This window comes from Hyaena hyaena, unplaced genomic scaffold (genome assembly GCF_003009895.1).
Source record: "Hyaena hyaena isolate Hyena2069 unplaced genomic scaffold, ASM300989v1 scaffold_1438, whole genome shotgun sequence".
Classification (NCBI taxonomy): Eukaryota; Metazoa; Chordata; class Mammalia; order Carnivora; family Hyaenidae; genus Hyaena; species Hyaena hyaena.
This window is the reverse complement of record NW_024082061.1, coordinates 13328-26682: the sequence shown is the minus strand read 5'-3', so window position 1 is coordinate 26682 and position 13355 is coordinate 13328. Positions and strand designations below refer to the sequence as shown.

Here is a 13355-nt window from a genome sequence, read left to right as displayed (position 1 = left end):
TATAGGAGGATTAGGAGTAACTTAACGGAGGACCAAGGGGGAGAAGAAGGGGGGAAATAGTGGGGGAGAGGGAGAGAGGCAAACCATGAAAGACTCTTGAGAGTTTTTCATACCGATAACAAACTGAAGACTGATGGGTGGGGGGGGGGTAGGGGGGAGATGGGCATGGAAGAGGGAACTTGTGGGGGTGAGCATTGGGTGTTATATGGAAACCTACTTGACAAAAAACTATTTGTAAAAAAATAAATAAATAAAAATAAAATAAAATAAAACAAACAAAAAGAATGAAATCTGGCCATGTGTAGCAACATGGTTGGAACTTGAGGGTGTTATGCTGAGCGAAATAAGTCAGGAGGATTAGGAGGAACTTATCGGAGAATCATGGGGGAGAAGAAATTGGAAAATAGTTTGAGAGATGGGGAGAGGCAAACCATGAGAGACTCATGAGTGCTGAGAACAAACTGATGGCTGAAAGGGGTGAGAGAGAGGTGAAGGGGGTTGGTGGACATGGAGGAGGGCACTTGTTGGGATGAGCACTGGGTGTTATATAGAAACGAACTTGACAATAAACCTTTTAAGGTAAAAAAGAAATAAAGCTTTTTTATGAAAACTCACTTGATTTTAGTCCTAATTTGTTACTGTAGCATAACTGAGCTTATCTCAACTCCCTCTACAAGTCTGACCCACTCACCTTGTTGGGAAAAGTCACATCAATTTCCTCCTGCAGTTTCTGCTGGACATCAGGGTGAGTGGCCAATTCATACACAAGGAAGGAGAGAGAAGTGCTAGTCGGCTCATAGCCAGCAAAAATAAAGATAAGAGATTGAGCCACTAGTTCCTGATCAGACAGAGCTAAAAGAAGAGGAAAGACATTTTAGCCAAAACTGGTGAATGTAAAACATCAGTTTAGATGATGAGGAATCTATTTGAAATGCCCAAATCTCTCAAGGGAAAAATTATAAAAGAGACTAGGAATCAAACTGGGAGTGGTTTGCACTCTGATGCTTATCTTACAGAGCCATAAAGAGGCAAAAGTTGTCTTGATCTGGTAATTTTCAAGGTCTATACTATTCTTGGCAATCTGTTCCTGCTTATGCCTCCCTCCCCACCAACAGATGTGGGTAATTTCATTCATAAATGGCATTTCTGTCCAACACACACTATGTTCTTAGTGTGTTCTCGTAATGTCTTAACGTATTTACCAATAAGTAGCATTCTTCTCCAGGAAAAAATCTACAGTCTTCTACCTAAAATACACCTTTGTTTTGAGAGAGAGTTTACAATGCTAAGGTTTAATTGTCAGGAAAATTAAATGATCTTTCACCTAAACATAAGGGAGCTTATGTGGGAACATTGCATGAACTTAAGAGTACAATATTGGGCTACAGATAAACTCTTGGTACTCAAAGTGTGGCTCATGTACCACAAGATCTACTGTATCTTATTAGAAAAGCAGAATCTCAAACCTTAGCCTAGAACTATCAAATAAAAATCTGGATTTCATGAGATGGGAGGATTTGTGTGCACAACCTATCTTGAGAAACACAGATTATACCTTCCAGAGGTCTCAGCTAACAGAAGACCTGGGGCACAACTCTTCCAAAGGATGATCTCAGATGTATACAAAAACTACAACACAGACCAAAAGCTAGAAGAGTGGTGTCTGATGCTAGTCTAATCAACCACATTAAAACAGTAAGGAATTGAGGCTCCTGGGTGGCTTAGTCGGTTAAGCGTCCAACTTTTGCTCAGGTCATGATCTCGCGGTTCGTGGGTTCGACCCCCGCGTCGGGCTCTGTGCTGACAGTCAGCTCAGAGCCTGGAGCCTATTTCAGAGTCTGTGTCTCCCTCTCTCTCTGACCCTCCCCTGCTCACGCTGTCTCTCTCTCTCTCCTAGAAATAAATAAAAATATTAAAAAAATAAATAAAACAGTAAGAGAAGGGCGCTGGGGTGGCTCAGTTTGTTAAGCGTCTGACTTCGGCTCAGGTCAGGATCTCACAGATCGCAAGTTCAAGCCCTGTGTTTGGCTCTGTGCTGGTAGCTCAGAGCCTGGAGCCTGCTTCGGATTCTGTGTTTCCCTTTCTCTCTGCCTGTCCCCTCCCCCCCGCCCCCCCGCCACCACACTCTGTCTCTGTCTCCCTCTCAAAAATAAATAAAAATTTAAAAAGTAAGAGAGACAATCATCAATAGAAGGGCATTGGGCAGCATGAAATATAGACAAACAGAATCCAGTGAGTAGAATTAGCAATGCTTATTCAATCATGACCTGCATGTCACCTTCCATAGTGAATGGTCCTACTCTGAATACAAGTTGGCCTCCCTTTGGATATCTCCTGGCAGAAACTAAGCATGGTTAGGCTCTAATCTATTTGATCAGAACTGTATTAGGACATTTAGATATTTAGAGCACTGAAATTAACAGGGTATCTGCCAAAGACATGAAATAATACAAAAATGAATGTAAGAAAGGGCTACAGAGTTCTGATTTCCCAGGCATACTTTCTATGATACTGCTATGCATAAATTCAAATATCAGATTCTTTCCCTTGATTGCCCTGATAATTGAATTTTATAGTTCTGCTACCCAGTATGGTAACCACTTGCCAGATGTGCCTATTATATTTAAATTTTAAGTAATTAAATTAAAGGTAAGATTTAGTTCTTCAGTGACAGTAGTCACATGTCAAAGGCTCAACTAACCACATGTGTTTAGTGGTTCTGTATTGAACTAGGGATATATAGAATATTTTTTTCATCACAGAAAGTGGTAGAATGAAAGAGATGGACAGATAGAAGATGACGTATATATGGGTATAGATGTATTTCAGTGGTCTGATGGCATAAGCCCATCCTTATTCTCTAGAATCAACTCTTAAATATTCAAGAGTTTTATGAGATGGTTGTGAAACCATAGATAGCCTGAAATTAACCATAATGGGAATATCTCTGTCATAGAAACAAATTACATCAAGGCTATTTTTTCTTTCAGTCACAGAAACTGTAACTACATTACTGGTTATGGATAGATATGGAAATGATTATGTTTATCACTCCTGTGTAAATACATTTGATGTTCTTATCTTGGTCCGCTGGGAGGAAATAGAAGCAAAGAAACCTATTGTAAAGGAGCATTCCTAGATCCCAGATCTTGGTTTCTAAATACTGTTCTCACTAAAAGGAAACAGGGCTTCTTGAAGTAATGGCTAATTCCAAGGCTTCATCAGGGGAAACAGAAAGAACCTGGAATATCTCACATCAAAATGCTCATAAAATGACATGGGAAAGGGATACAGAATACTCTGTGTACCGTAATGGTGTATAGACATCATTATATGCATTTCAAAACCCATAGAATTCACAACATCAAGAGTGGACTCTATTGTAAACTATGGATTTTGGGTGGAAATAATCTGTAACTGTAGGGACACTGATTGTAACAAATGTACCACATGGTAAGGGATTTTGATAATGGGGGATACTGTCTATAGGTGGAGCAGGGGAAATCTCTGTGCCTTTCACTCAATTTTGCAGTGAACCTAAAACTGCTATAAAAATAAGTCTTTTGAAAACCTAAAAAAAAGAAAGAAAGAAAGAAAACAGAAGAATACAGGAGACCACTTGAAAAGGCCTCCAGAAGACAAATCTGATGGGATGGACCCTCAAGGTCCATCCATGTTGCTACACATGGCCAGATTTCGTTGTTTCTCATTGCCATGTAGTATTCCATGGTTTACTGAGGAACAAGGGGGAGAAGAAGGGGGGAAATGGTGGGGGAAAGGGAGAGAGGCAAACCATGAGAGACTCTTGAATGCTGACAAAAACTGAGGNATGAGAGACTCTTGAATGCTGACAAAAACTGAGGACTGATGGATGTGAGGGGGAGGAGGGATGGGCATGGAGGAGGGCACTTATGGGGATGAGCACTGGGTGTTATGTGGAAACAAATTTGACAATAAACTACTTGTAAAAAAACAAAAACAAAAACAAAAACAAAAACACCTAAAACTAAAAAACCCTTAGAAAAAGGCATGGGAATAAATCTCTACCACCTTAAAAAAAAAAAAAAAAAAAAAAGTAGTATGGGAAATTTGAAGAGAGTCACAGTATTTACACAGTCATAATGACATCCTGAACAAGCTACTTATTAATTACAAAAATAAAAATAAAATTTTACAGTACATTAAGCTTAAGGTTGAACACAACCTTAACCAAGTGTTCCAAGTTAAGGTCACCAACACTGAGGCTATGTGTCCCCTGATGTGATAAAGCCTAGTTGTGAATTTCCAGGTTGAGGTTCAAATCTAGTGGGTCTTGATTAAGATAGAGGATTGACATTGGAAGCAGAGAACTCACTTTCTTGTCTATGGTTACCTTTTAAGCTTTGAACAAAATTGTGGTGCATACTTCTGGAAAGTTCTTCTGCTACCATTTGTATCTGAATATGTCATTATCTGATTTGCAGGAATTCAATCTGTTAAAAAGCCTTCCTAAACATCTCAGAATCACCCCTGCCTCTGAGCCGCCCACCACTGGCCCTCTGAAGCTCTCCTTGCTTACCATTATGGGTGTCCATTTCTTTGGAATTCTGGGAGTTAATCATCAGCTGAAGCAAATCCACTCGGTGCTGGAAGCAGAAAGAGAAGTTCAATGACAAAATGTTACTTGGGAAGTCAGAAATAAATCCAGGGTGCAGCATTTAACTTCTTTCCTGATTATATGGCCTCTTTACTTCCAGAAGCCTGACCTATGTTGTCTGAGTCATCAGTGAACAAAAACATTGAGCTACCTGGGTGGCTCAGTCAGTTAAAGGTCTGACTCTTGATTTCACTCAGGTCATAATCTTAGGGTCCTCGGGCTCCCCCACCAAGAGTGTGGAGCCTACTCTCTTCCTTTCCTGTCACCCCTTCCCCACTTGCACTTTCTCTCTCAAGAAAAAAAACAAAACCAAAAAACTTTCAGTTACAAATCCAGGAGAGTAGGATGTTTCCCTGACAGGAATGCGGCCATCGTGTCCCACTGCTTCTTGGTTCTTGCTCCCTCTGATCTTCAGCTTCTCTGGATTTTGAACACAGATTCCTGGGCAAAGAGTTGTCTGCTCCCTCTCCTGTCATTCCTACTTGCCCAAGAGAAAATCTCTGATGCCAGTCCTCTTTAACCTAGCCTTAATTTTAATGAGTGGCCACATAGATCAATCCCCTGACATTTGCAGAGTCCATGGGGAGCTACTCTGTCAGCATCTTCCAATGCCCCACCCTCCCAAAACTCTACACAATCTTCAGTGACATTCTGGGATACCCAGCCCTGTCTTTCTATTGTACACACATCCTTGTGTGAGCAGGCCTCATGAAGGCAGAGCTGGCTTAGCCTGCTTATAGCTTCAGTGCCCAGAGAGGACCTGCCCACTCCAGACAATGGCAAGCTCAAGTTTAACATAGACTATACTCCACCAGGTAGGTGGCTGATGGTATCCGTCACTGGAGAATGTATAAAACAAGAGGCTTGACATTGAAGGGATTCTTTGCCAGTATAAGATTTGGGAAATTGTACTACCAGGAAAATGATTTTACACAGTAATTTTTCCCTTTGACAAACTGTTGAAGGGAAGTGGTAGTATCTCTCTCACCAAATTTTTTACAGTGATATACTAGTTGCCATGTTTATTATTAAATTTTAAACATTCTTTCTCCGATTCATTTTCTTATCTCCTTCCTTAACCTCCACTTTTTTCATTCTCTCTAAAATGTTAGAACTCTCCTGCTCTAAACCCTACAGTTCTCTACCTACCATAAAAAGATACATAGAGGTACACACGTGAGATGTACACAACTCAATAAAAGACCAAAAGTGAACATCCACATGTAACCACCACTGGATTTACCTTTTGTTTATCTTTGAGGCGACTTTCCTTCATCCTTTTTACAGATTCTGTAAAAAAATCAGTAACCCTTTTTGGAAACAGCCAGATATTTAATATTTCAAAAACTGGGGTAAGGAATGGGAAGAGTACTGTAAGGAAAAAGAGCAATGGAAAACGCAGTTAAAATGCAAAATTTTACCTGGAACAATGATAATTTGTTCTTCCAATCAGATAAGTAAAAGACTCCAGAGGTCATTGAATACAGAAGTCATTCCCTCTATGACCTCAAGTCAATGGGTGAGCCAGGGTAAGTCACACATAGAAGCCACTACTACAGCAGTGAGATCAGCGTCCCCTTCCACATCTTTGGGTAACTAGAGGAACAGGATGACATTCTTGGATCTGTTAGATTTTTATTTTTGGACTGGAGTGTCTTTGGATAAACCAAACTATAATATGCTACTTTAATTAATCATACTGTTTAAGCAAGTATTGTCATGTTGCAAATAATACGTAGTGTGCCCTTCAACCATGATGGTATAAAATTAGAAAATTAGAATGTAAATCACATTGGTAAACCCACAGAAGTGTGGAACTTAAACATTACACTACTATATAGCCAGTGGGTCAAAGAAGAAATCAAATGGGCAGTAACGAATTACTTGGATATTACAAAAATAAAGACATGACATACCAAAACTCATGTGATGTAGTAATAGCAGTGATCAGGAAGATAAAAAAACAAAAAACAAAAAACCATGAGAGACTCTTGAATGCTGAGAACAAACTTAAGGCTGATGGAGGTGGGAGAGAGGGGAAAAGGGGTGATGGACATGAAGGAGGGCACTTTGGGGATGAGCACTGAGTGTTATGTAGAAACTAATTTGACAATAAACTATTTGTAAAAAAAAAAAACAAAAACAAAAACAAAAAAAAAAAAAGAAATCAACTTGACAATAAACTATTTAAAAAATAAATAAAAATTAAAAAAGAACGAAGATCTCAAATCAGTGATCCAGCTTTCTAACATAAACATGCCCCCAAAACAAGAGCAAACTAAACCCAAAGCAGTAGAAGAATGCACCTCATAGAGACAAGAGCAGAAACTTATGAAATTGAGAATAAAAAAAAAATCAATGAAACCAAAGCCCATTCTTTCAAAGACATTTAGCTAGACAGGCCACACAAAAAGGAGAGAAGATTCAAATGACTATCATCATAAATGAGAGGGGAGATTACTGCAGAAATTACAAAAATAAAAAGGACTATAAAGGAATACCATGAACAATTGTATGCCAATAAAATAGATGACTTTGATGAAATGAAAAAATTCCTAGAAAACACAAACTAGAGTGACATAAAAAATAGGCAATCTGAAAGACAAATAAAAAGATTGAGCTAGTAGTGAAGAAACTACCCACAAAAAAGAATCTCAGCTCCAGGTGGTTTCTCAGGTGAGTTCTTGCAAATATCTAAAGTAGAATCAACACCAACTTTGCACAAATTCTTCCAAAACACAGAAGAGGTAGAAACACTTCCAAACTCATTCTATGAGGCCAATATTACCCTGACACTAAAACCAGAGAAAGATATCACAAAGCAAGAAAACTACAAACCAGCATATGACATGGATGCACAAATCCTCACCGAAATACTAGCAAACTGAACCCAGCAACGTACCAAAAGAAGGATACACCACAATCAAGAGGTTATGCAAGGTTATATAATACAGTATAACAACAAAACGTTAAAATTTGTTAATGTTTATTCACTTTGAGAGACAGAGAGAGAGAGAGAAAGCGCACAAACAGGGGAGGGACAGAGAAAGAAGGAGACAAAGAATCTAAAGCAGGCTCCAGGCTCTGAGCTGTCTGTACAGAGCCCGATGCCGGGCTCAAACTTCCCAACTGTAAGATCATGACCTGAGCCACAATCAGACACTTAACTGACTGAGCCACGTAGGTGCCCCACAAAACATTTTTTAAAGCTACACGGTCATCTCAATACATGCAGAAAAATATTTTGACAAAAATACAATACCACGTAGCAATAAAAACACTCTACAACAAACTAGAAATAGAAAAGGAATATCCTCAACCTGACAAAGAGCACCTATGAAAAACTCATAGTTAACATCACACTTAACAGATATAGATAGGACAATTTCCCCTAAGATTAAACAAAATAAGGATGTCTCTTTTGTGTCTTCTTATGTATGTATGTATGTATGTATGTATGTATGTATGTATGTATTTTTAACTAGCTTATTGTCAAGTTGGTTTCTTTCGTTCTTTCTTTCTTTCGTTCTTTCTTTCTTTCTTTCTTTCTTTCTACAAATTGTTTATTGTCAAGTTGGTTTCCATATAACACCCAGTGCTCATCCCCACAAGTCCCCTCCACACCTATCGGTCCTCAGTTTGTTCTCAGCATTCAAGAGTCTCTCATGGTTTGCCTCTCTCCATCTCCCCAATGATTTTTCCGCTTCTTTTCCTCCATGGTCCGCCGTTAAGTTCCTCTTAATCCTCCTATATGTGCAAACATATGGTACCTGTCCTTCTCTGACTAACTTATTTCCCTGAGCATAACACCCGCAAGATCCATCCATGTTGCTACACATGGCCAGATTTCATTTTTTCTCAAAATTGCTATGGAGTATTCCATTGTATAGATAAACTACATCTTCTTGATCCATTCGTCCATTGATGGACACTTAGGCTCTTTCCATGTTTTGGCTATTGTTGAGAGTGCTGCTATGAACATTGGGGTACATGTGCCCCTATGCATCAGCACTCCTGTATCCCTTGGGTAAATTCCTAGCAGTGCTATTGCTGGGCCATAGGGGAGTTCTATTGTTAATTTTTTGAGGAACCTTCATACTGTTTTCCAGAGGGGTTGCACCAGTTTACATTGCCACCAAGAGTGTAGGAGGGTGCCCATTTCTCCACATCCTCGCCAGCAACTAGAGTCTCCTGATTTGCTCATTTTAGCCACTCTGACCAGCATGAGGTGATATCTCAGTGTGGTTTTGATTTGTATTGCCCTGATGATGAGGGACGCTGAGCATCACTTATGTGTCTGTTGCACATCTGGATGTCCCCTTTGGGGAAGTGTCTGTTCATGCCTTCTGCCCATTTCTTCACTGGATTATTTGTTTTTCGGGTGTGGAGTTTGGTGAGTTCCTTATAGATTTTGGATACTAGCCCTTTATCTGATATGTCATTTGCAACTATCTTTTCCCATTCCGTCAGTTGCCTATTAGTTTTATGGATTGTTTCCCTTGCCATGCAAAACTTTTAATCTTGATGAGGTCCCAATAGTTCATTTTTCCTCTTGATTCCTTTACTTTTGGGGATGTGTCAAGTAAGAAATTGCTGCTTTCTCTTCTAGGGTTTTGATGGTTTCCTGTCTCACATTCGGGTCCTTTATCCATTTTGAGTTTTTTATGTGTATGGTGTGACAAAATGATCTTGGTTCACTCTTCCGCATGTTGCTGTCCAGTTCTCCCAGCACTATCTGTAAAAGAGGCTGTCTTTTTTTTTCCCATTGGATACCCTTTCCTGCTTTCGCAAAGATTAGTTGGCCATACATTTGTGAGTCCAATTCTGGGTTCTGTATTCTATTCCATTGGTCTATGTGTCTGTTTTGGGGCCTATACCATACTATCTTGATGATGACAGCTTTGTAGTAAAGGCTAAAGTCTGGGATGGTGATGCCTCCCATTTTGATTTCTTCTTCAGTATCACTTTGGTTATTCGGGGTCTTTTGTGGTTCCATACAAATTTTAGGATAGTTTGTTCTAGTTTTGAGAAGAATGCTGGTGCAATGTTGATTGGGATTGTATTAAATGTGTAGATTGCTTTGGGTAGTCATGACATTTTAACCATATTTATTCTTCCGACCCATGAGCATGGAATGTTTTTCCATTTCTTTGTGTCTTCTTTAATTTCCTCCATAAGTTTTCTATAGTTTTCATATAGATCTCCTATATCTTTGGTTAGGTTTATTCCTAGGTATTTTATGGTTTTTTGTGCAGTTGTGAATGGGATCAGTTTCTTGATTCTCTTTCTGTTGCTTCATTATTGGTGTATAAAAATGCAACCAATTTCTGTACGTTGATTCTCTTTCCTGCAACTTTGCTGAATTATGGATCAGTTCTAGTAGACTTCTGGTGGAGTCTGTCGGATGTTCTATGTAGAGTATCATGTCATCTGCGAAAATGGAAGTTTGACTTCTTCTTTGGCAATTCTGATGCCTTTTCTTTCCCTTGTGGTCTGATTGCTGATATGTTAGGACTTCCAGCACTATGTTAAACAACAGTGGTGAGAGTGGACATCCCTGTCATGTTCCTGTTTTCAGGGGGTAAGCTCTGAGTTTTTCCCCATTGATGATGATGTTAGCTGAGGGCTTCCCATAGATGGCTTTTATGATGTTTAAGTAAATTCCTTCTATCCTGACTTTCTCGAAGGCCTTTATTAATAAGGGATGCTTGAGGGGGAGGCAAGATGGTGGAGAAGTAGGGAGCTCTATGCATTTAGCTTGCACCCATCTCTCAAACAGAGAAGGCCTGAAGTCATAGGACACTGAGCCACAGGAATTTGAGAAGAGAAAGAGACAGTACACTGGGAAGGCAACCTCATAAGTGCGTGAGTGCGAACTGCGGAAGATAAAAGCGGGCCGACTGAAGACACGGAAGGAGGAGAAGGAGTCTGGCTTGCAGCCGCGGTTAGTTGAAGGGAAAAGAAAGAGAAGCTGAAACTGCTCATAGAACTGTCCCTTGAGAAGAGGAAAAAAAAAAACCTCGGCTTGAAAAAAGAGTGTGTTTAGTTCTAGCTGGGGTGCTGAATTTGAACTAAGTGCCCCCGGTCCCAGAGGGTGCTAGGAAAAACTGCTCTGCTGCGCTCCCAGCACCATCCCCAAAGCTGCGGGCCTGAGGCTGCATTCCCTGGGTGTGACCCCAGACAACGCGGAGGCTGCAGGCGGAGGCTGAGTTCCCTGGGCTTGACCGCCAGCAGCGCTGAGGGGACAGATCCCAGGTTGTATCACCACTACACCCTGGAGGATCTGAGGCTGCACCACTCCCCCCACCCCCTTGACCCCTGCCAGCAAGGAAGCAGAGACCTGCGGGACTGTGTTTCGGGCAGTATCAATAAAGCGCTTGGACTGGGACCTGGAAAAGAGGCAGGGTATGGGGCATAGAACATAGCTTACCTTGGCTATGACCTCATCACAGGGAGATAGGACCCAAAGGAGTGATTTGCAGCACTTGTTTTGAGAAGGGACAGGGGGGTCTAGTTTGTTTTTAATTTGAAAAGTCCTCCTCTTCCTTCTCCCTTTCCTCATCGCTTCCCTTTCCTTGGCTCCTCTAGGAAAGTTAGACCTCGGACCGGCATCGTGGGTGCGGAGTAGACAGCAGGCCGGGTGAACTTGGTCTCAATCACCGGCGGAAGAATCAAGCGGCCCTCAGACATCTTGGAAAGGAGGAGGTTTATTTCACACCTGTAGGCTCAGAGAAGATCGCTCTCCAGAGACCAGAGATTCCTCAAGCTTCTGCCCTGCCTAGACAAGCCAGCTTTTGGGGTGTGGCTGGAGCAGGACTGAAGATCAAAGAATCAAAGACTTTCTGGAAGGTCACTTTGAGCAGGCAAGCAACAGCGGTGGCGGCGCAAGAGGCAGCTAGCCTGAAGCTACTAATTTCCCCGCAAGTGGGAGCGTGGAGGCTTCAGAGGCCTCGGATCCCAGGTTGTATTGCTGCTTGAACCCAGCGGATCTGAGGCTGTGACAGTTCCCTCACCCCCTACTCAACCCCCATCAGCAGGGAAGCAGCGACCTGCTGTACTGTTTTGGGCGGTGTAAACAAAGCCCGGAGACTGGGACCTGGAAACGAGGCGGGGCGTGGGACATAGAACTCAGCCCACCTTGGCTATGTCCTCAAAAAGGGAGATCGAACCCAAGGGAGTGATTTCCAATGCTTGGTTGAGAAGGGACTGGGGCGATGCCATTTTTTTCCCCACAACCACCAAGGCGGGGCCCTCAAGGAGCAGCCAGTGGGACACAGTAGAGGGATACCTGCCTATAACAAACCACACCCATCCCCTCCAGAGAGCTGTTTTGTTGTTGTTGTTGTTGTTGTTGTTACCTGAGCCTGGGTTTGCATGTTTATTGGTTTTCTCTGTGCCTTTGTGTACCTTTGTTCCCTCTGTGGTTGTCTGTTTTCTGTTTCCAGGGTTACCTCAAGAAACAAGCCAAAGTACACATGGTGGAGAGTCCCAGATACTACTATGAGTAGGGAATCAAAATAACCAAACTCTCAACAAGAGAAACCAAGAGACATGATTCAAAAAACACTTCCTGAACAGACATGCCCTGAACAGTCAAAGTGCCTTCTTGAATACAGCAGAACTCGCAGGGGCAGAGTGTACAACAATCTTTTAAAATTAACAAGAGATAGAAAGCTAACCAAAATGATGAAACGTAGAACTCTCCTCCAAAGAAATTCCAGGAAGAAATGACAGCTAAAGAACTGCTCAAAACAGATATAAGCAACATAACTGAACAAGAATAGAGAACAATAGTCATAAAATTAATCGCTGGGCTTCAAAAAAGCATGGAAGACATCAGAGAAACTATGGCTACAAACACTATGGAGCTCAAAAATAGTTATGATGAATTTAAAAATGCTATAAATGAGATACATAATAAACTGGAGGTGTCCAATGCACGGACTGAAGAGGCAGAAAGAAGAATAAGTGACTTAGAAGACACAATTACAGGAAAAGACGAAGCTGAGAAAAAGAGAGATAAAGAGAACCAGGAACATGAAAGAAGAGTTTGAGAGCTCAGCGATACAATCAAACAGAACAATATCCATATCATAGGAATCCCAGAAGAGGAAGAGAGAAGGAAAGGTGCTGAAGGAGTCCTGGAACAAATTATAGCAGAGAACTTCCCCAACCTGCAGAGGGAAGTACATGTTGAAATTCAAAAGGCACAGAGACCTCCCCTCAGACATAACTTGAATTGATCTTCTGCATGACATATCATAGTGAAAATGGCAAAATATAAGAATAGTGAGAGAATTCTGAAAGCAGCTAGGGATAAAAGGGCCTTAACATACAAAGGGAAACCTATCAGAGTGGTGAAAGACCTATCTACTTAAACTTGGCAGGCCAGAAAAGAATGGCAGGATATCTTCAATGTGATGAACAGAAAAAAATATGCAGCCAAGAATCCTCTGTCCAGCAACCCTGTCATTTACATAAGAAGGAGAGATAAAAAGTCTTTTCAAATAAACAAAAATTGAAAGAATTTGTCACCACTAAACCATCCCTACAAGAAATCCTGAGGGGGACTCTCTGAGGGAAATATTGCAAGGAATGCAAGATACTATATACACCACCACAAGAAAAATACCACAAACGACACAATGACTCTAAACCCATATATTTCAGTAATAACACTGAAAGTAAATGGGCTGAATGCTCCAATCAAAAGACATAG

The 13355-nt window shown here is 41.1% G+C and overlaps 1 protein-coding gene across 1 annotated transcript in view; it reads right to left on the bottom strand.

The window, feature by feature from the left end:
• LOC120225539 (cytochrome P450 3A12-like) overlaps positions 1 to 13355 on the bottom strand; it is a 35877-nt gene that overhangs the window by 13104 nt on the left and 9418 nt on the right. Inside the window, exons 4-6 of the mRNA XM_039223729.1 lie at positions 5880 to 6007; positions 4559 to 4625; positions 692 to 852 (exon numbers count right to left, since the gene is read on the bottom strand). Of these exons, the coding sequence (XP_039079660.1) occupies positions 692 to 852; positions 4559 to 4625; positions 5880 to 6007 (356 nt within the window). The remainder of the gene's footprint in view (positions 1 to 691; positions 853 to 4558; positions 4626 to 5879; positions 6008 to 13355) is intronic.